The following is a 23,017-nucleotide window of genomic DNA, read 5'->3' on the forward strand; positions in this document are numbered from 1 at the left end:
TACTGGAAATTATTTTATTTCGTATGTTTTAATTATACAGCGTGTATAAATTTGAAATCGAATATCCCAAAACGAAGTCGATAAAATCCTTATACAAAATTGTTGATTTTTTTTTACAGTTGAGAAATCCAATCAAACCAAATCAAACTATTTTAGGTCCATTTGTCTACAACCACGTCCCCCTGTAGATTTCAAAATCCAGCTATCCCTCTTGCGTCGACATTAGGGTATCGAATACTTCAGAGCCGCTGACTTTCTCGTTGACCGAACCGAAGTAATTTGAAAAGTTGAATATACTCGACTCCTGCCTCACGTTGTCCGTCGAGCCGAATTGAGTCTTATTCTTAGCGTGCATTGGGGTCACATTCGCACTGAACGATTTCTGGGATAACATACGTTCTGAGCTCGGTACGATTTGATCGTTTCGTATAAGTAAGTGGCGATTTTCTTCCGGGTCGTATATCGTCGCCTCTTTGGCGGAGAGCTCTTTGACCTCTGTGTATGGGTTCGTTAGGTACTCAGCGTAAAGCTCGCTTTGCTGTGTATCCTTTGGTTCAGGATTGGAGTCGAGGGTTTCGGTGCGAGGGCTGATCTCGCTCGGCGGGTTATCGGCCGGTCTCGGGCAGAGGATCGGTGGCTGAGACTGTATCGATATTCCGATCGGCGTCGAAATCATCTGAAGTTGAAAATATATTATCAATTAATCTAATTTAAAAAATAGACTACAATTACTTTGATAATTAGATGATTTAATTATAATAATTATATTAAAATAAAATGATAATAACAAAGCAACGCCATCTAGTGTGACTCAAAGCAAACCTTTTTTATTATTGAACGATATCTGTTCGATTTATTCTATTTTTAATCTGTATGTCATTCGTTCGTTCATCGTTCTTTGAAAGTAAATTATATGTTCTGTTTTCGCTCGTTAGAAATCACTTCGTTTCATTTACAAAATCCATTATTAAGAATTCAATCCAGTATCAGGATTCTGGAAAGTTTAATTATAATAATGATGAACTCAGACTGGTATTAAAGGTCGATGCTAAATATAAAACTATTTGAAAAGAACTGGTAGTAAGTTATTCTACATACTTTCTGATATGTTGAGAAGGGATTTGGTAAGCATACCTCGTTCAATGGGTGCAAGAGGACGGAGGACGTCAAGCCTGTCTGGTCATAAAGCGGGTTCCTTATGGGCACCATCCCGCTGACGGGCTGCGAGCTGAAGGCGGCCTGCGGCGACTGCCCGGAGCCCACCAGTATATTCGGCGACTGCGCTGCTGACCTCTGCGCCGCCACCGGGACAGAGGGGGGAGGCCGGGCGGCTTCGGGGAGGGGGGGCGAGCTGGGTGCGACGGGCATGATGGTGGGGATGAGTGGCAGTGTTGGCTGCATGTGACTCGGGACGCTCTGCGCCGGTTTCGTGTTATCGTTCGCTGAAATTATAAGTTTAACAAATTATATATATTGTTATATCTATTATACTTAGGTTTACATAATATTCATAATTTTACATAATAATCTATGATGTCGAATCGAATCTCTATATTTTTGTCTTTTAGTGAAAATGTTCTATTATCTGAAAAGAGCAATAAAAAGTTTCTTAATATGATCTGATAATATTTTCATGTGGGTTTTATTTTAATAGTAAGCGTTGATTTAATAACTTAAAAACAATGTAACTGTAACTTTTTATTTGTGAGGTAAGTTTTCCATCAAACTATACCGCCAAACACTGGAAAAAAATATTGCGTATTACACTAGATCTAATTCCAGAACAAAAATAAAAAGCCTTAAAGTTCGTCAGTTTAATAGCGGACATGTGTAGTGCATTATTTATAAGTAATTTCGGTATTAGGAAATGTTTTAAATATATAAGCTTTTACGTTAATAAGTGGGACGTTTTCCACATGTGGGTAGAAGCCTCCTTTTCCTTTCGAGGAGGTTTCAGAGCTTACTCTAAATCTTGCATTACGTATATCTGCTTATGTTAATTAATGAGGATATAATAATTATTTAAATCAATGGTTGCCTTACTTCTGCTCAGTTTAAATACATTTGTAATTAGTTTTCTAAAATTTATGTAAAGATATTCGTATCAGAGTAATTATCATTTCGGAACCATATCGAGGCAACAATTAAACAGACTTACTTAATATTTACTATTTAAATAGTCTGTAGTCATCAAAGAAGTTACAAATATAATACAAAATGATTGTACAGTCGGGGTAAGAAAAGGTTCGTCACCTTAAGATCTATTTTCGTGTGCTCAGTGTGAGCGATAATCTGCTTTACCGATAGCGAATATATGACACTGACAGACATATTTTGACAATTCAATAGAAGATACCATATCTAATTTACATTTGTAACGACTAATTACGCCATTAAAAATATTTCAAGTTGATATAAAACTAGACGTAGTCCAAAGATATTACACTATTTTGAACGAAGTTGTCATACTATGTAAGTTTAATTTTATATGCAGTTGTCGGTTTAGTGATTTAGTTTCAAAAGGTACTAAGTCTTCGTCAATTTGAATATTGACGAAGGTTTTCTTACTCTGACTGCACAAGAGGAGGCATTATGTCGAAGATAGACGTTTATAATATTATTATTAAGATATAATTATTTAAACCAGTCAAATAAAAAAATAAATTAATCATTTTGACTTATGATTGGAAAGGGTCCCCACTAACCATAGACAATGATATCCAAATGTCAAAATATATAAAAGAGAACTAAGATGTTATGTCTACAATGCCTGCTCTACACTTACCACTACCACTCACCCAAACCAAAATAAGTATTTCTTAAAATATCTTTACTTTTCAACATAAGTAAACATTATATTATAGAAATAAAGGTTCGTGCAATGGTGTTAATATAGCATTAATACAAATTTATAGGAAAATTAGTGAAACTCTGATGGAGTTAAATGAAGAAAACTCATGCAATCTGTCAGTGATGTATACAGTCTCGTTACCATGACAACGAGCGATGGTGAACATAACATTAGTAAAAAAAAAGTATTTATTGGTATCGTATTTATAGGCTCAAGGAAAGACTATTTTAGTTTCCAAGATTAGTTGCATTGACAAAGTTAGATCTTTGTTACAGCGCTAATGTCTATGGGTGCGACCACTAACCATTAGATGTTACCATTTTATAGTTAGAGACATTTATTTTCTTCAAAAGATATACATTTAAATCACTTCCAGAGAAAATAAAATAAATAAATATCAGACAACATCACATACATTACTCTGATCCCAATGTAAGTAGCTAAAGCACTCGTGTTATGGAAACAGACAATATACAAAACTAATGATTTTTTTTATAACTCGGCCGGGAATCGAACCCTGGACCTCGAAGTGTCGTACCCATGAAAACTGGGACGTCGAAAATCAAAACAATTAACAGTAACATTTAAATACAGGACTAAAATAAGAAAAGAAAACAGGTTATTTCTTAAAACATAACTATATTCTATATTTCACAATAACATGTTATATATCAGTGGGTATAAAGTAATTGAGTGCTACCTTCGGGGAACAGTTCATCCTTCAGATCGGGTAGGAACTCCCTGATGATGTCCCAGGTTATGTACCAGAGGTCGTTGTAGCCCTCGCCGTTACTGAATATCTGAAACAGGTCATTATTTATATATTAACTATCCCAGCAGTGGGAAAGTCTTAGTTAAGGTATCTTCTCATCTGTACAAGCTCGCGCTGTACACGTGCCTGTAAGTTCTTTGACACTTGACGTCACACAATTCGTATGGCCCAGTTACGATAATTATGTTATTTTTTATATGTACTTTTAGTGTAATAAAGAGGCTTCGTAGTATCGGTTGGCTTGACAAACATATTGTTTTCTTTGCTTGACAACAACCCCGATTGCTCTCCGATCTAGCTGACATCTGACATCTGACGAATTAAGTGAACGTGTGCTAACTAGCCCGTTCATCATCGATGTATTGAAGTTTTAGAGTGTAGAAAATTAGGCACCTAAAGGTAGAGCCCATTTGAATATATATAAGACTACTTGTAACCCGCGGTTTTCTTTGCGTTTTAGGGGGACGGTTGTTAGGCAAAATAAGCAGCCTACGTCCTTCCTTGGAGTTCAAGTATTTTTCACACCAAATTTCATCAAATTAGGTTTATTGATTTGACAGACAGAGTGAGTTACTTTCACATTTATAATATAGATAATAAAGATAAAAATAAACCTTAGATTTATCTAATTTATGCGATTTGCTTACAGCTCAATTATATTGTGCTCTATTTAGAGGTGTAATTTTTTTATGGAATAGGTTGGCGGACTAGCATATGGGCCACCTGTTGGTAAGTGGTCACCATCACCCATAGACAATGACGATATAAGAAATATTAACTATTCCTTACATCGCCAATGCGCCACCAACCTTGGGAACTAAGATGCTATATCCCTTGTGCCTGTATTTACACTGGTTCACTCACCCTTTAAAACTTTTGTTTAGCGGTAGAATATCTGATGACCTACCCAGGAAGGCTTGAACAAAGCCTACCACTAAGTAATAATCAAAAATTATTGTATGAAAATGTATTTAATAACTATATTATGTAATTATTTGTGTTCTCGCTAGCTCATGTCGTTCTACTGAATTTCTTAGATTAATTTCGTAGCATTCAATTTATTTCACTTAGATGTTTTATTGTTTGTTTAGATAAGCGCCTGAAAATACATAAAAGCAACAAGTTGTTTCACTCGTCGTGATATAAGACAAGTAATCGATTAATATTTTAATTTATTGCAATCATTTAAATAAAACTAATTATAACGGATGAATCGCGTATATTAATTATTTTTAAACATCCCGACGACTAGACTCTAGGTCTAGGAGGTCTACCCGTGACCACGAACACTGCAAAGTGCTCGAAACGTCGGGATGTTTAAAAATAATTAATATACGCGATTCATCCGTTATAATTAGTTTTATTTAAATGTGTAATAATCGCGAAAATTTAAGACAACATTATTGCAATCATAGCACCCCCCCCCCCTACTGTTACGCACGCACCTTGACGGAGTGCATGACGAGCAGCATGTTCTTGAGCGACTCGAGCGCGGCCTCGCGCAGCGGCTCGGCGGGCGCGCGCAGCAGGCCGCGCTGCACGCGCACCACGCGCGCCCACAGCGCGCCGAACGACGCGCGCGCGCCCAGCGCCGGCAGGTGCTGCAGGAACACCTGCAGACGCACCACTCGGCTGCCTCACGATACTCACTCATGCCTCATGACTCCAATCATGAGGCATAGAGTGAGTCACCAGTGGTGCTTGTCACGTGTAAGGCAAACAAGTAGCCAAAGAAGGAGCCTATGTCCCTCCCTTGAAGTTCAAGTTTGCTTCTTACCAAATTTCATCAAATTCGTTTCAGTGGTTTGGCCGTGAAAGAGCGACAGACAAACATACACAGAGACAGAGTTACTTTCAAATTTATACCAATAAGGGGTTGTCCATTAATCACGTGATCTTTTTTTAGCATTTTTTAACCCCCCCTCCCCCATTGGTGATACGTAGTGAGGTTTAAGACCACACCCCCTCCCCCTTCTCAACATCACGTGTATTTTTAGTACCTACAACGAATCTTAAAAATTTTCTGAATATTATCTTAATTTAAATACAGGTATAAACTATAATCTTATTTTATTCTGAAATTAAGGACCATATTTGTTTAAAAATCGCGCATTAGACGAAAAAATAAATACACGAGATATCTTACTACACCCCCCGATAAAAATCACGAAAATAACACAAGGGGGAGGACCCTTGTGTTATTTTCGTGATTTTTATCAAACCCCTCCCCCCCTTTCAAGCCTCACGTGATTAATGGACAACCCCTAATATGGATTATTTTTGTGTAAAAAATACAACCTAAAGGTAACCGTTTTAAATATATGGGAATTTAACCAGATTGGGTGGTTGGGAAGTTAATTCCCAGTATCCGATTAAGGGTTAAATTTTGCCAATTTTTGTAATACACACATCTAATATATATTTTCAAGTGTCAAACCTTGCACATGACGGTGTCGGCGCGGGCGGCGGCGTCGGGGCGCTTGGGCGGGTTGTTGAGCAGCGGCAGCAGCACGTGCTCGAAGCAAGCCTCCCAGCCGGCCGCGCCCAGCGCCGACAGCGCTGGAGCCAGCAGCGCGCGCTGGAGATACGCTATTGCACTATTCGCCACCTGAAAACCGAACCGGGATACATTGAACAATTTTATATGCTTATAAAATAGGCTATTTGACAATGCGATAAATAAATTGTGAATTATTGTAATCAGTGTATAATTATGAGTTTAAAAATGGTTATTTACTAACGAAACTTGAAAATAATACTTAATTTATTCAAAAATGAATAAATAAAAATGCATTTTTTCAAACGATTGTCACGTGACACAAAACGCTCCTGATTGACCGGGCTTATGATGAAGTCACTTTCTTGTAAACCTTGCTTTTCTACCATATGTACCACAGATTAAAATACAGCAAAGTGACGTCACCGACCCCATTGCAGCGACATATTGTCCAAGTAGAGTTTTAGCGCGTTATCTAAATATGGAATTTTTAATATGATATTTTTCAGCAAATATGTACTAGAAATAAATAACACAACTTTTACTGGGTTCCTTAACCTCTACTAAATAATATGAAATGGATTTTAAAAACCAGTCAAATAGCCTATTGTGGTACCCCTACCCAAATTTATTTTACAACCAGTCCTCTACCCAAAGGTTGCATGGAAGAGATCGCTGTTTAAGCGATAACACCGCCTCTTGTAATAATGCAACTTTCAATGTTAATCATTAGATTTAATATAACATTAAGTTGATGCAATAAAGTATAAATAAATAAATAAAATCACACGAAATTTATCTTGAAGGTAGGTGATAGATTATCCATGCGAAATATTTATATTTTGAAACTTCGTCTATTACGTCACAGTAGCCTAACAGTAAGATAAATCTGCAAGCAAAACATTATTTCAAATCTCAGAGTAATGAGCTGAAATCGTGCATCTTAACCGACGATTGCGGGTTCAATTGAATATCATTGAATACTCATATGCCTAATTTATGTTTATAATTCATCTCTTGCCCAGCGGTGAAGGAAAACATCGCTAGCCCACCTGCGTGTGGCTAATTTCATATAAATTCTGCCACATGTTTATTCCACCAACCCGCATTGGAACAGCGTGCTGGAATATGTTCCAAACCGTCTCCTCAAAGGGAGAGGAGGCCTTAGTCCAACAATGGGAAACTTACAGGCTCTTGTTGTTGTTAGAGAAATGGCTTTACGTTTTCACGAGTTAAATAATACATTACATACCTGTTTCCGTCTGTCTGTGCAAAACTCTGCTATCCCTTGCAAGAGCGGTTTCCACGCAACCTCCCATAGATCGTATTCCTCAGCGCCTGCAGATGAAAGAAAAAATATATCAAGCTTTAACAATAAATAAACTAGGACCGCCTATTTATTTTCCTTTTCTTAGATAATCAGGTGTACGATCAAATATACCACCTGGTGGTAAATGGTTACCACAATGCATAGGCAATGACGTCGTAAGAAATATTCACTATTCCTTACTTCACCGCAAACTGTAGGATACCAATTTCAAAAGAGTGAAAACATTTTCATTCTTTTGAATATAGTTTTTTTTTATAAAATTACGCCGATAGACTCAATGTGTTCCGTACCTTTTAATTTTTTTCCGTACCTTTTAATTTAAGTTGGGTGTGGCTGTTAATTGAGTTGGATCTCGTCGTCCTTCTTAAAAGATACACTGACTGAATTGTTTTTAATGTAATATAATAATTACTATTATTTATTTCTTTGTTTCATACATTTCTACATTTACTTACTACTTAAAAACAATCTTAACAAAGAAGCTTTCACTAAGCCCTATAACCAAAGATACTCTATTTTAAACATAAGAGGATACCTAACCAGTAGGGCTTACAGAAAGCCCTTCTTATGGGAGAAAATTCAAATAATGTAAAGTTGTAGACACATTTTTCGAGCTTTTATTGCAAATACTGGCTAACCCTACGAGATAGATACAAATAATAGTATAATAAAGTACTGTACAACTTAAAAATACCCAAAAAATATCCTCGATGGTATATGTCTATCTCTACGGGATAATCCCACAATACCCACTTTCTACCCTTTACTTTTTACGAGTAATAATGACTCCGAAGCGATTTTAAGCAATACAGCTTGAACCCTTATCTAATTAAGAAATTTAAATACATTTTGCATTATACATGTACATCAATATAGCCTTCTACAGCTTGTAATTTGAATGAATATTTTCCTAGATACTATAGATTAAAACGCACTGTCATAGCGGATGAGTATAGTAAGTAGAGACGAGATGGCCCAGTGGTTAGAACGCTTGCATCTTAACCGATGATTGCGGTTTCAAACATCACTGAATATTCAAGTGCTTATTATGTGAATATAATTCATTTCGTTCTCGGCGGTGAAGGAATACATCGTAAGGAAACCCGTATGTGTCAAATGTCAAAGAAATTCAGCCACATGTGTATTCCAATGCGGGTTGCATTAGAACAGTAAGGTGGAATATGTTCCAAAACTTCTCCACAAAGGTAGAGGAGGCTTAGCCCAGCAGTGGGAAATATACAGGCTGTTGTTATTGTTGTTGTAGTTGACATAGCAGTTTGTATTGTCTAATGACAGAAAAGCTTTGAACGGTGTAAGATATTCTGTACCATATTTAGTACCAGCATAGCACCCGTGCGAGGCCGGGTCGGGTCGCTAGTATAGATATATCTTCAAGGCCTAATTAATATTTATCATTACGGAATCGGGAATAAATCTAATTAATCTATCTTATCGGACTACGAGTAAGCAAGTGAATTACACAGACACTAAGTGTTTTTCTTAATTTATACGATAAATAACATTTCACGGGCTCGAATTTAGATAACAGATATGAAGATATAACAATTGAATACATGATAATCGAATATTAAGTCGATTTTATTTTGTTTTAATTTTATATTATAATTTATTGGATATTTGCAAATCCAATACTTTATATGACAAATGTCTATTTTGTTTCCGATTTAAATATAATCTTCACAAACATGTTATTTCCACATTACGTGTTTTGTACTTGCGCGTGTATCTTAATCAATGATTGCGGGTTCGAACCCAGGCAAGAACCACTGAATTTTCTGGTGCTTATGTTTGTAATTCATATCGAGCTGAACTTGCGTGAAGCTGGCGGTGAAGGGAAAAATCGTGAGGAAACCTACATGTTTCTAATTTCGACGAAATTCTGTCACATGTGATTCCACTAATACAATTGGAGTAGCATGGTGGAATATGCTCCTAACCTTTTCCTCAAAAGGAGAGACCCTAGCCCTGCAGTGGGAAATTTACAGGCTCTATTATCATTTAATACTATTCTATCATTTTTCATAATTTACGTTCGCGAGTAGATTTATTGTTAGTTAATCGTACCCATGAAAATCGGTGTACAAACTACTCGACCACTGAGGTCGTCCAAAATTGTTAATGTAAATAATTTTAACTGAAACAAAAGTAGTGTTGGTCGTGTACAATAATAATAAAATAATAACCTTGAATAATATTTTATTCATAAAACAGACGAAAGAATATATAAAAACGAGGCCGAATTTGAATCCCTACGTAAGTAGATAATCTTAATTACAGTATTTATCTTTTTTATCATCGTCGCGATGTTTAATTATTGATTTAATGACAAATATGTCTACTAAATTTTAGGTATAAACAACCGATTTGAATTTTGCGATGAAACTTTGAAAAGCGGCTGTTTAAATAAACATTTATAGGTATCGGCAAAATTCGTAAAAAAGAACACATCCGAATTAAGGACGCTATTTCAAATTATCAATATTTATTTCTTATATGATCTTTACACAAACGTAATAACTTGTAATATCATATGACCTATTATATTCGTCAATTTGACACGTCGATTTACGTGAGCTTGCTTTCTCGGGTTGAAGTGACGCGAGAATCTACAGCGATAAATAGCGTCGAATGGCGCGATAGGGAGCTATTTCTATTGGTCGTGTAAATCGGCAATAATCGGATTTTCTTTTCATTTCATTGCATTTTCCGATGCTAAATCTAATTTGTGTCATACTATACTTGGTAATAGGGCTTTGTGTGAACCCGTCGTGGTAGCAATATGTTTATAGGTGTTTGATGGTTGATTGTTTACAAACTAAATGATGATGTAAGGAATGATTAATATTTCTGATAGTGGTGACCATATACTGCTATCTATCAGGTATACTATCAGGTAGCCCATTTGCCAACACGCTTATACTTGGAACCGCTTTGGGATAACAAATATAGCGTAGTAATCAACCTTATTATAAAGGTAAATTTCATTATATATCGTACGCATATATGCATTGGGCTTTGTACTAAAAAGGCCAATGTTCATTTATGAATAAAACACAAATCATCTATCAAATATTTAAAAAATAACCCTAAATAAGCTTGAATAACTTTTATGCGTTTGTAACCTCTAATCATAAAATATTATTAAATAATAATACTTTTTTTATATAGTTAAAACCATTACCATGTAAGGTGGAAGTAGGTAGTATATAATAAATATTTTTGTATAGAAAACGTTTACTTGATATATTTTATTTATTGTAACTCGCCGCTAGATGGCTCTGAAGCATATTTTAAAATACGTAATCAGACTGTTGGATATGCTATCAATAATCAAACGTAACGTTCCTATATTGGATAAATATTTTTAACTTTAACCTTAATTTCAATAGTGAGTTACTATTGTCTATAGACATTACCAAGCAGCAAACTAAGATCTTATAATCCATGTGTCTGTAATCAACCACGTGTGTGTTTTTTTTCAGTATAGGTTGGCGAACGAGCATATAGGCCACCTGATGGTAAGTGATCACCATCACCCATAGACAATGAAGCTATAAGAAATATTAACTATTCCTTACATCGTCAATGTGCCACCAACCTTGGGAACTAAGATGTTATGTCCCTTGTGCCTGTAGTTAAACTGGCTCACTCACCCTTCAAACCGGAACACATAAATATTGCGTATCGTTATTTGCCGGTAGAATAACTGATGAGTGGGTGGTACCGACCCAGATTGGCTTGCACAAAGCCCTACCACCAAGTAAAAAGTAAAGTGTTTATTAAACCAAACCGGTTTAATCTGGTTACTCAAACCGGAACACAACAGTACTATGTACTGCTCCTTGGCGATTACAATCCTACCACCAAGTGAAAACATCCACATCTCTACCGTTAAACCGATCACCAAGATCTGTATATACCTCAGTCTCAGTGACAGGTTGATTATAGCGACTGTCAAGTTCGCGAGTTCAATGATTATGGTACGTATAATATTTTTAAGCGACCACGCCACGGTTTCGCAAGAGTGTGATGCTGTTACTAAATATACTACAGATTATATCTTTACTATATTGTCCATGTATTATTCGTTTTAATTATGATATTTTTACCGATAGTTCTATAGCCTCATTGAAAAAAAGCTTAAAAAAAATGTCTCGATATTTTAAATTGTTTTGCAATTGAAAAACTTGTAAGTTTAGATATTTGTTGCTGTCATAGACTAGACTTTTTTGTTTACACTTAATCAAAAACGCATGTCGTGTCTACATCAAGAGAAATGTAATCAATTCAATTTTTTATTGTCATTTTGTTTTGTAGACCTATGAACATAAAATAAAAAAAAAATTATATACAAAAGCCTTCCTCTCGAATCACTCTATCTAACAAAAAAAAAACCACATCAAAATCCGTTGCGTCATTCGAAACATCTAAGCATACATAAGGACAGACAGCGGTAAGCGAATTTGTTTTATAATATGTAAATATAAATACCTAGGAATTATAGATAGCACGCGAGGCACGAATGATATTTAAAAATAAATCACCAAACTGGGTAAAACCGTGAAAACAGATTAATGTCTTTAATCTTTAAGCTGCTTGACACTATCAATGCTTTTGTTAAATCATTGTGGGAATTTCGAAAAAGATATTAGCGAAAATATCGTCATAAATAATTACGGATAGTGGAGCGATATTCGATTATTTTCCTCGTCAAAACCTCGTCAATGGGCAAAGGTTCTGTTCTAGAAATATATAATACGGATACGCAGGTTTGGTGTTAGGAATGCTTTTCTTCGTAAGATACATGTTCTAGCGCATGCGCGAGAAGTTTATGTAATTGATGCAAGCGCTTCATTATCATAACTTAGTATAGAACAAAGTCGCTTACAGCTGTCTGTCCGTTTTTTTAATAGATAGAGTGATTTGAGAGGATAGTTTTCGTACATAATACTTGGACAAGTTAGTAAAGAAACACATCATTGTCAGTATCATCAATATCAAATTATAGAAGTTTCTATACAAATTCTGTAGTTTAGCAGTCAATTCGATACTAATAGAATTGTTAAAAAATTATTAAATACCACTAATCTACAATTACATATTTACTGGAATCTATCATACGTCACGATTGTTCTTAAAATAACAATATCCCAATGAAACAATATGGGTAGTATGTAATAGTCCAAGAGCCAAAGGTAAAAGTGCCCTACGGATTATATAATGCCATCGAATATTTATTACAACGTTATTACTTTTCAAACCTTGATTACTTTTACATGGGCTTTTAAATTATCAAGAAAATTGCAATAATAACTAATAATAATTATTTTTATTAAAATCAGCTAACGCGTCAAAATGTTATGTTTAGATAAGCCGTATTAATCTTTATCAATTAAATAAAATAATCGATTCTTTTTGTAACGTATTAATTGCACGGGCCATTTATTATTTATTTTTAGAATCTAGTCACGATATATCTGTAGATAATACTAATGTTTATACAATAGCACCTGCTTGTCGTGCGTACACCGGTAATCTTAGTCCTTTCTGTAACGGTAATCTTATACACACAGTCTGAACTGTTAGTAAGGATCATAACATCTCAAGATACTCGATTACATATAAATGAAATATATAATAAATAAAAATATTTATGTCTCGCACAAATAATCCATCTACAAGCAAAAACCTAATCAAGTCTCTACGTCTTATTAGACGAAATAGAGTTTTATACGTGTATGATTATTCGTGAAATATAAACTACTTGGATTTCTGAATATATGTACGTAGTAATGTATGGGATATTTCTATTTACCGCACAGTACAAATTGAAACATTGACACACACAGTTTTGAATGACAACAATAATTTGATATTAAAGTAACATCTTGTACATATCCTACTGCTGTGCTAATACCTCCTTCCTTTTGAGATGAAGCTTTTCTAGCTTGTTCCTACACACTGCTGTAATGTGAGTTAGTGGAGACAAAAACGCCGAAATTTCATTGAAATTAGACACGTGAAGGTTTCCTTACAATATTTTTCTTCACCGCCGAGAACGAGATGAATTATAAACAAGAATTAAGCACTTGATCATTTAATGTTGCTTGTGCGGGATTAAACCTACTAGCAATGGTTAAGATGCAGGTGTTCCAATTACTTAAATTAACATTTACATATTCTATTCTCTGTGTATATCGTAAATTAGTAAACATAATTGTTTACAAAAATTATAAATAACCTTTGAACTGATATAATTAATCGATAAGGGCTGCCTCACGTAAAATGAGTTTCGGATAATCGACTTTGTCGGTCAAGATAGTGTATTCTGATCTTTTCGTCGATAACATTATAATACCTATAATAGTTTTTTTTAATTACAATGGTTAATGGGCTGCGAACTAATAAAGATCGTTAGCTGACAAGACTGACGTCATTATTATTAATATTAGGTTCTAACCTTGATGATTATAAGGATTATAATTTAATTCATGTCCAGATAAGTATATTCAAAATATAGGTCACGTTTACATGCCCTTGAATTCATGGCTAGAGTCTATGTAACTTGGTAGTCTGTAGAAACAAATTACAATTGATTATCAAAACTGTAGGCAAGTGATAGAAAATCATTTATAATTAAATAATGCGTCGTCATTGTTTTTAAATGCTTTGCCTTATTTTTACGATAAGTCATAATATTGCTTTGGAGCCATTGAAGTGCATTAGCACAAATAACATATTTCATGTAAGTTTGATTACTACACAATTAACAGCACGTGACCAGATATGACAGTTGTAGCTAATCACTTCGAATATTTTATCGTTGTACCCCGGTCTATAATCATTATTATCGGTATTTATATAAGTTTCTGGTACTAGGCATTTATCACAAACCCACTGCCAAATATTAATATTAATTACTAGTTGTTTCTCTATCTTGGGATTCAAGCTTACTTAATACTATAATTCACGAATATCGCAGTTTAACTGAAAAAGACCAACAGACGAGAGTTGCTTTCTCATTTATAATCTTTACTAATATTACAAATGTGAAACTAACTCTATCTGTCTGTGTAACTGTCGCTCTTTCCCAACCAAAACAATAAACCGAATTTGATGCAATTTTGTGTGAAATAAACTTGGACTCCAACGGACATAGCTATTTTTTTCTTGACAACCCAACCTAAAACGCGACATAAGCAGCGGGATACAACTAGGATTAGCATAGATTTTTAATAGGATGAGTGTTAGTACGAGATACAAGAGATTATGAGACTTGTATCCGTACCTACAGTGGCTCATATTATACATATCCCAAGGGGATAAGGCACGACGATGCCCCAACATCTACGTGAAGACCACTTCCTGACATTAAGTTGGCAGATTTATCGGATTATCTATTCGCTTGAAATATTTAAATTCAAAAAATACTCCAGCTTAAGACTGATAATATAAGTCAGGTAAAGCTAATCATAATGGGATTACAAGATTTCGCCTTTGCCTGTATTAAATATAAGCTTATAATTTCGATACTCGGATATATGTTTATTCGTCACCTGCAACTTTGTGAAACTGGAAAAACCCATTGGGATTACGTGGATTTCTTTACAAAAACAATTTTTCTTTAATTATGAATATATTTTTGTACGAAGCTATCGTTTACCTTGTTAGATATACAATCACTCATTTAGTATGTTATAAATTCAATGGCTTAATATGCTATGTCAACACGGCTTGATAGTAAACGATAAAACTTATTTTTAGGCATTTTAATTCAAGTCGCTTTAGTTTTTTTTATTTTTTTATACGGACGAGCATATGGGCCACCTGCTGGTAAGTGGTCACCATCGCCCATAGACAATGACGCTATAAGAAATATTAACTATTCCTTAAATCTTCAATGCGCCACCAACCTTGGTAACTAAGATGCTACGTCCCTTGTGCCTGTAGTTACACTGGCTCACTCACCCTTCAAACCGAACACAACAATACTGCGTACTGGTGTTTAGCGGTAGAATATCTGATGAGTGGGTGGTACCTACCCAGGCGGGCTTGCACGAAGCCCTACCACCAAGTAATTGCCTATTAGAGATATTGCTTAACATATGACAACCATCACCTTAAAACGGAATCGCAGCACCTACTTGTATACATATAATATAATATGTTACTAGAATTTTTACTTTGAACAACTAGAACAAAATACATAGATAAATAATATTTACCTTGTCCATGGTCTGATTCGTCGCGCCACCATTTAAATATCTGTGCAGTCCGACTGTGTAGGGTGTGCATTAGGTCCAGCAGCTGCAATATTTTAAAAAAAAAACAATCACCTCTATATTGTCTATTATTTGATCAATCAATATTAATTACGGTTAATGCTAAGCCGCGTAATTAGTCCAGCGGTTATGGTAAAACCTTTTGGCGTTGTTTGTGATATGTGGTCAAAAGCACAGCGTATATACAGGGTTTACACAAGAAATATATTCCTACTTTTTATACATTTTTGGAAAGCCTACCAATTTCGATAGTGATTTTTTTTGTTCTTAAGGCAGTTTTAAGGAAAAAAATCAAAAAAATATTGAAATAATTTCGTTTTTAGTCTCGCATTTTTTAATTTGGACAGATAATTATTATTTAAACATTGACAAATATCAAGTATTTCATCATTTTTATAAAACAGAAGAAAACAATTGATTTCAATTGATATATTTTTTAAAACAGGTTTCTGAAGTTGCATTTTTTACAAATTTTGAAAAAAGCTAAAAAACGCGATAACTCAAAAACGGTTAATTTTTGCACTATGCATATGGGCGTTAAAATTATTGCAAATAGTCACCCCTATCACCTCCTAACGGATATACGTCGAATTACCAACAACCCTGTATATTGTATAACATAGAGGTATTGAGTGTAAGTCAATGGTTTTAGGTAAATAGAAATGATTATAAGCTAGAATTGTCAAGTGGAGAGCATCTTTATAGAAGACTACAGGTTCGTGCCTAATGAGAGCCTGTTCGTGCTCGATAGGAAGACATCGTGAGAATACCTACATATGTAACTTACATCCTTCTTCTAATAAGGATAGGAAACAATTAAATAGCTAGTGGCAAGTCAATGGTTGAAGATTTAGCTTGGATTTCTTAAAGTACCAATGTGTATGACTGAAATGGAGTGGAATGTATATATGTATAAATTTCAAATGAAGTAGTAGAAGTACGTCTGTAATAGTTGTCGGGAAAATGTTTCCTATCTTAAATCTTTTCACTTATTCCTATAGCTTTCTCACTCACTCAGATCACACACTAGTAGTGGTTCTCGCTCACACATAGCATATCCAAACACCCATGACATATATATATAATTATTCTCTGACCAAATAGCAAACTAACCAAAAAAAGTTTAAGGATCTCGATCTCAAACAGACGGAAACTTCTAGAAACTTCAAGAATCTTCTAGATAGCGTGGATGGCGTGTGATGGAAGCACATTATTTACAATGCTAAGCGATATACCTGAATGCTGACCATGTGGTAATGGTCGAGCGTGTCGAGCTCCTCGTCGCTGGAGTCGCTGCGCGCGCGCCGACGACCACGTGACCCCTCTTCCGTTGACCATTTCGACTTACCTGTTAATTATAACTTACGATTACATAACTAGGTAGTTTAAAAAAATATTTCATCAATTCAATGTTCAATGACGACCTCCATGGTCGAGTGGTGTGTACACCGGTTTTCATGTGTACGCCACTCTGAGGTCCTGGGTTCGATTCCTGGCCGAGTCGATGTAGATTACCATTACTTTTCTATGTTGTCTTGGGTCTGGGTGTTTGTGGTACCGACGTTACTTCTGATATCCATAACACAAGTGCTTCAGCTACTTACATTGGGATCATTAAAAAAAAAAAAGAAATGTTGTTAAAGAATTATTAATAATCACATTTTACGCCCTGTTTCTGTTAATAAGTGGAAAGAAAATAAGTGAAGTGTTTAGGGTCAAATATGTACATATTTTATATTAAATTGTTCATCACTTCTAACATAATGAAATAAACTTAGAAATATATATTAGTGTTAATCATTAGTGTCTTTCATTAACCTCCCCTTAACCCCTGTTGCATAACATGTAGCATACATTCAATGAAAACACATGAGATTTACATTCAAATCTGTCGAGTCATTTTTGAGTTTTAACATGCAAAAAATATTCGTAATGTCACCAAGAGTCTTGACTACACTAATTATATTACATAATCTCTCAACAATATTAATTACGCGAACGTGATTAATGGAATATTTTGATAAAAATGACGATTGTTTAACAATATTTTGATATTAAAAAAATCGATAATAATTTGGAGTTTGGACATCTGAAACCGTTATATCAATGAAAAATTGAGCTAAGTTAACCAGTCCAACTGAAAATTAGTTTTCCATTCGATACAGGCAATCCTCGATGTCGATTCGATTTACATCATTTCAAGTTACGTCCAACAATGTTTGGACATTATTCCTCAAACATACGTCAATTATTTCGATTTCCGGTATAGGAGAATTCATAATACATCTCGACTTAAGTCGTTTCGACTTGCGTCGCGCATTACGAGAACCGAACATGCTGTAAGTATAGTACGACACAACTTAGATGTAGCATTGGCAAATTCAATAAAACCGATTACTGTCTACTTATACAACCAATGGAAATAGCTCCCTATCGTGCCATTCGACGCTATTCGTCGCTATAGATTTACGCGACAGTGACGTGTCAAATTGTTAAATATAATCCCATCAAAAACAATACTTGTCAAAAAGCCAAGTCTCGCAACTCAGTGGTTCTACGGTAAAAAGTTGTGAGATCCATGTAAGTAAGTCTTATCCATGTAATACTTAAGCGACTTCCTGTCTTAATACGTCCACTCACTACGACCACGATCGTGGTCCATATATTGACTCGGCCATCGCACTAAATAATTTAACTAACACGTGTTTTCATGCAATGGCCGCCGTGCCGCTTTTTTGCTCGACTTGGTGGGGGCACTGCTGTGCCCCCAGATATATTAGGTCATATTATATTACTTGTGTGTAAAGATCACATTCTCATAAGAAATAAATATTGTTAATTTGGGATAGCGTACTTAATTCGGATGTGATCGGTTTTACGAATTTTGTCGATGCTACATGTAAATTGTGTCGTACTATAGATCGCGTAGTTTTGATTTTCGTCGTATATTTCGAGAAGCTAATACGTCGTACGTATGAGGACTGCCTGCAAATTCCAACCAACCGACGTTCTAAATTTGTAAATCGAATGAATTGAAATATCTTCTTACTAGATTGCAGAGTAGCCCTTGCTAGGAGCCTGACGCATCGCACCGCAGCGCGGCAGTTGTGCGGCGTGACGTGAGCCACGTCCCTGATCACCAACGCCAGCGCCTCGACGCACCTCGCCAGCGCCGAGCTTCGGTGCGGCTGGAGGGTCACCTGGTCGACTTCAAGCTCGACTGTATCTATTATCGGAGCTGATTCGTTCTTTACCTGTATTTATAAGAAAAAAAAAAAATAATGGTTTTATTCTCATAAAAAAGGAATTGTGCTTATACACAAAGTATCTTCTATATGTAAATATAAGTTATATTTTCTAAGATTAGAAGTATTTGTATTACTATAACATCACGTCAACTTAATTGGACGTAGAATATATTAGATGATATTTTTAAATATATAGAAAATTACATATTAGTAATTGTAACGTTTATAACGACATTTTACATTGTTACGATATTGGGATCAGAGTAATGTATGTGATGTTGTCTCATACTTATTTATTTAAATTTATTTATTAAGCTTCATTAAGCTCTCTTGAGTTATTATGTCTTACTTAAGTATCTAATAAACAAACGGCGTAAGTGCTTTACAATAAAAAAACATATTTTGAACAATGATTACCACAATGATTAATCACAAAATCTAAGAAACTGTAACACCTACGAAAAATGATATTTGGCTGGTAGGATCGTTATAGGGCGTCGACATCCATTAACAACATATTTAATGAAAGTCTACGCCTCAGATGGTAAAAGGGGGTTGGAATTTCTCGCGGATGAGGCCGCAGGTACAGCAATTATAATTTTAGTAATTACTTTTTGTGTGATCGATACTAGTATGAAAAATGACCTCAAATACATATAAATTAAAAAAAAAAACAATTTGTCATTTTTTTATCGGCCATCTTATTGATTGACCGTAATTGACGTGAGTAATGACGAGACAAAATATCGATTGATCGTATTTGGGAATTTATCGTAGATGTTAATTAATCATCAATAGAGCTCAATAAAAATAAAAAAATATTTTTAATAAAAGTATAAAAGCAATACAGAACACAAAATAATACAATTAAAAACACCTAAGAAAAAATCAATTCTATGATCAAAGCTTAAATCTAGTACGAAATATGTGAAATTATGAGAAATTTATCAATAGGTCACGACGTCATTTTTAATTGAAAAACAAAAGTTGCTAAGTTTTAAATTTATATTTATACCATGTTTAGTTACGGAAATAAACCATTGAAGAACTCTTGCTTTTTTCTAATGAAAGTCTTATCTACGTTCCAAATATTCGTCATGGATCAACTTACAGCAATAAGCTGAAAACTCTATCTTAATATTTTTTTATGGTATAGGTTGGCGGACGAGCAGATGGCCACTTGATGGTTAGTGGTCACCATCAACCATAGACAATGACGCTGTAAGAAATATTAACTATTCCTTACATCGTCAATGTGCCACCAACCTTGAGAACTAAGATGTTATGTCCCTTGTGCCTGTAGTTACACTGACTCACTCACCCTTCAAACCGGAACACAACAATTCTGAGTACTGTTGTTTGGCGGTAGAATAACTGATGAGTGGGAGGTACCTACCCAGACGGGCTTGCACAAAGGTCTACCACCAAGTGGTACGTACAATTTTACTTCTTTATTTTGGTTACTTCCATAGTATTATATCATACGGCATATTTACTTTGCGTAACGCTAGAAACATTGTATGTGTGTCTGATTTTGTAACTATAAAGATTAAAAAAATAAATCTATGTAGTTACATTAAAATTTATATTTTCAAACACTTTATCATATTAAATGCAGATAGCTATAATACATCAACGTTATCTGTCATAACGCATACAATATAAACAAAAAATGTTATATGTTTGTTTATTTTTTATTTACTATGCATTTTAAGTTGGTATTTGATTTTGTAATTAATTGTTTAATTTCTGTTTCTAACTATTCCTCTTCTCTTGAGAACTTGATTACTTTGTGTTACTTTATTGATTTTTAATACTTATATTGTACTATTTATTAAAAGTAAAACGAAGATTACAATATATGTATTTACCTATATATATATATACAACCTTATTATATTATATCTAATTTGTGTAATAATCATACTTAAGTCAGCTTTGTGCATATGTTAGGTTCGTAGGTGTTCAACAACAATACAAGTCATATATTATAAGTTGCATTTATATGGAACCTGCACTTGATTTTAATAAAATATTGCAACTATTCGTTGCTTGGTACTCACTCATTAGTTATAGTACCACCAAACAACAGTTCTAAATATTGTTATGTTTAAATAACCCCATAATGCCTGTTAAGCCTCGGATCTCAGCTATCAGAAGTAATGTACTAATATAAAAATTCATTACATAAAAACCGACTAAAATAATAAAAAGTCGTATTCACTCTTAGGCGAGGTAATATTTTTTTCTATTTTAATGGTTTAATTATATGGGACTATACTGATTGTATCCATCTTCAAAAACAAAATCATATGTGCCGTTAGACACCACCTACTCTTCAAAATAATCTACTGCCAAATACTCAGTATTATTGTGTTTTGGTTAGAAGGATGAGTTTGCCAATGCTACTGGCGCAAGAGACATAACAACCTAGTTCCCAATTAGTGAGCATTGACGATTTAAGGAATAGTTAATATTTCTTACAGCGTCATTGTCTAAAGGTAATGGTGACCACTTACCATCAGGTGGCCCATATGCTCGTCCGCCAACCTATACAATAAAACAAAGCTATCAGGTTTTTCCATCGAGAATTTCCTAGCAGCAATTTATAACCTTCCATGCTATTTGCACACAGTTCTAACTGGTCCAGTATTTAATAAAGAAATCGCCGTGTGTGAAGTCGGCTCTGTAACCTAGTTTGACATTATAATATTATTTTATGATAAAAATCATTACGATTGTCATTTTATCAATTACATTATAAATAACTCGTAATATTGATCGGATTCTAATTACTTATTTATGACAGCGTTACGTCTGATAACATCTGTTTTATAATATTTACCAGTTATATAAGTTTCTATAAATTAGAGTTTATATATTTTTAATTAGCGAATTATATAATGATTCATGAGCTGAGATGGCCCAGTAGAAGAACGCGTGCATCTTAACCGATGATTGCGGGTTCAAACTCAAGCAAGCACCACTATATATATATATATATGTGTTTAATTTGTATTTATAATTAATCTCGAGCTCGGCGGTGAAGGAAAACATCGTGAGGATACCTGCATGTGTCTAATTTCATCGAAATTCTGCCACATGTGAATTCCACCAACCCGCATTGGAACAGCGTGGTGGAATATGTTCCAAACCCTCTCCTTAATTGAAGAGGGGGCCTTATCTCAGTAGTGGGAAGTTTACAGGCTGTTTCTTTACTACTTACTGAGACTGTAGTCTAAACTCACTCCCTGACTCATAATATACGACCGGAATGAGTTCAGGCGTATGACCACCGATTTAAAATAGTTTCCCTCGAAAATAATCACTTATTTTTAACACTCCGTTTTGCTACTGAGAATATTTCCATACAGCTAATACGTCTGTAACGACCTGTAAGGATTTGAACGCAGCCTTCTCTCCAGTTTAAGGTTATCGTTCAATAGAGCGTAGTTGGGTCAGTTGTTAAAACGCGTACAACTTACTCGATGATTGCGTATTCAAACTAACGTAAGAGCCATTTAATTTTACATGTGCTTAAGTGCTAAAATTTTATATTCCTTTTTATATTTTTAAAATTAGACAGGCGGATAGCCACTTAATCGGACCTGAAATTTTTTTTTGAAGATTTATTTATATCAATGCGTCGTTAACCTTAGTAGAAAAACATGTGATTACCGTCTTTATATTTAGTCTTGTATTCAAAACACGCTAACTTGAACGCATCGTGAGGAAACCTGCATGTCAGATAAATCGACGTGAGTGGTCGTTTGCCACAGATCCGTACAAAGTAGCGTGCAGGAACAAGTACCAGAACTCAAAAGTAGATTATGCTGTTCTCAAGAACTAAGTCTTATAGGCTATTCTTTCCAGTTTCACAATCAAGACATATATCACATCTATTTAACTGATAACATTATATTTAGCCATTATCAATTTATGGTTGATTAGACAACCTGTGACAAATAACGAAGTTATTTTATATATAGGCAGGCGGACTATCAAATGTGCTACCT

At 34.7% G+C, this 23,017-nt stretch overlaps 1 protein-coding gene across 1 annotated transcript in view; it reads right to left on the reverse strand.

Annotated features, from left to right (window-relative positions):
• Positions 1-23,017, reverse strand: part of LOC124536692 (Golgi-specific brefeldin A-resistance guanine nucleotide exchange factor 1) — a 154,142-nt gene continuing 131,125 nt past the window's right edge. The window contains exons 22-30 of the mRNA XM_047113253.1: positions 18,803-19,007; positions 16,989-17,101; positions 15,697-15,778; positions 7,373-7,458; positions 6,061-6,231; positions 5,069-5,236; positions 3,552-3,651; positions 1,135-1,442; positions 1-676 (exon numbers count right to left, since the gene is read on the reverse strand). Of these exons, the coding sequence (XP_046969209.1) occupies positions 203-676; positions 1,135-1,442; positions 3,552-3,651; positions 5,069-5,236; positions 6,061-6,231; positions 7,373-7,458; positions 15,697-15,778; positions 16,989-17,101; positions 18,803-19,007 (1,707 nt within the window). The 3' untranslated portion in view covers positions 1-202. The remainder of the gene's footprint in view (positions 677-1,134; positions 1,443-3,551; positions 3,652-5,068; positions 5,237-6,060; positions 6,232-7,372; positions 7,459-15,696; positions 15,779-16,988; positions 17,102-18,802; positions 19,008-23,017) is intronic.

Source organism: Vanessa cardui, chromosome 17 (assembly GCF_905220365.1).
Source record: "Vanessa cardui chromosome 17, ilVanCard2.1, whole genome shotgun sequence".
NCBI lineage: Eukaryota > Metazoa > Arthropoda > Insecta > Lepidoptera > Nymphalidae > Vanessa > Vanessa cardui.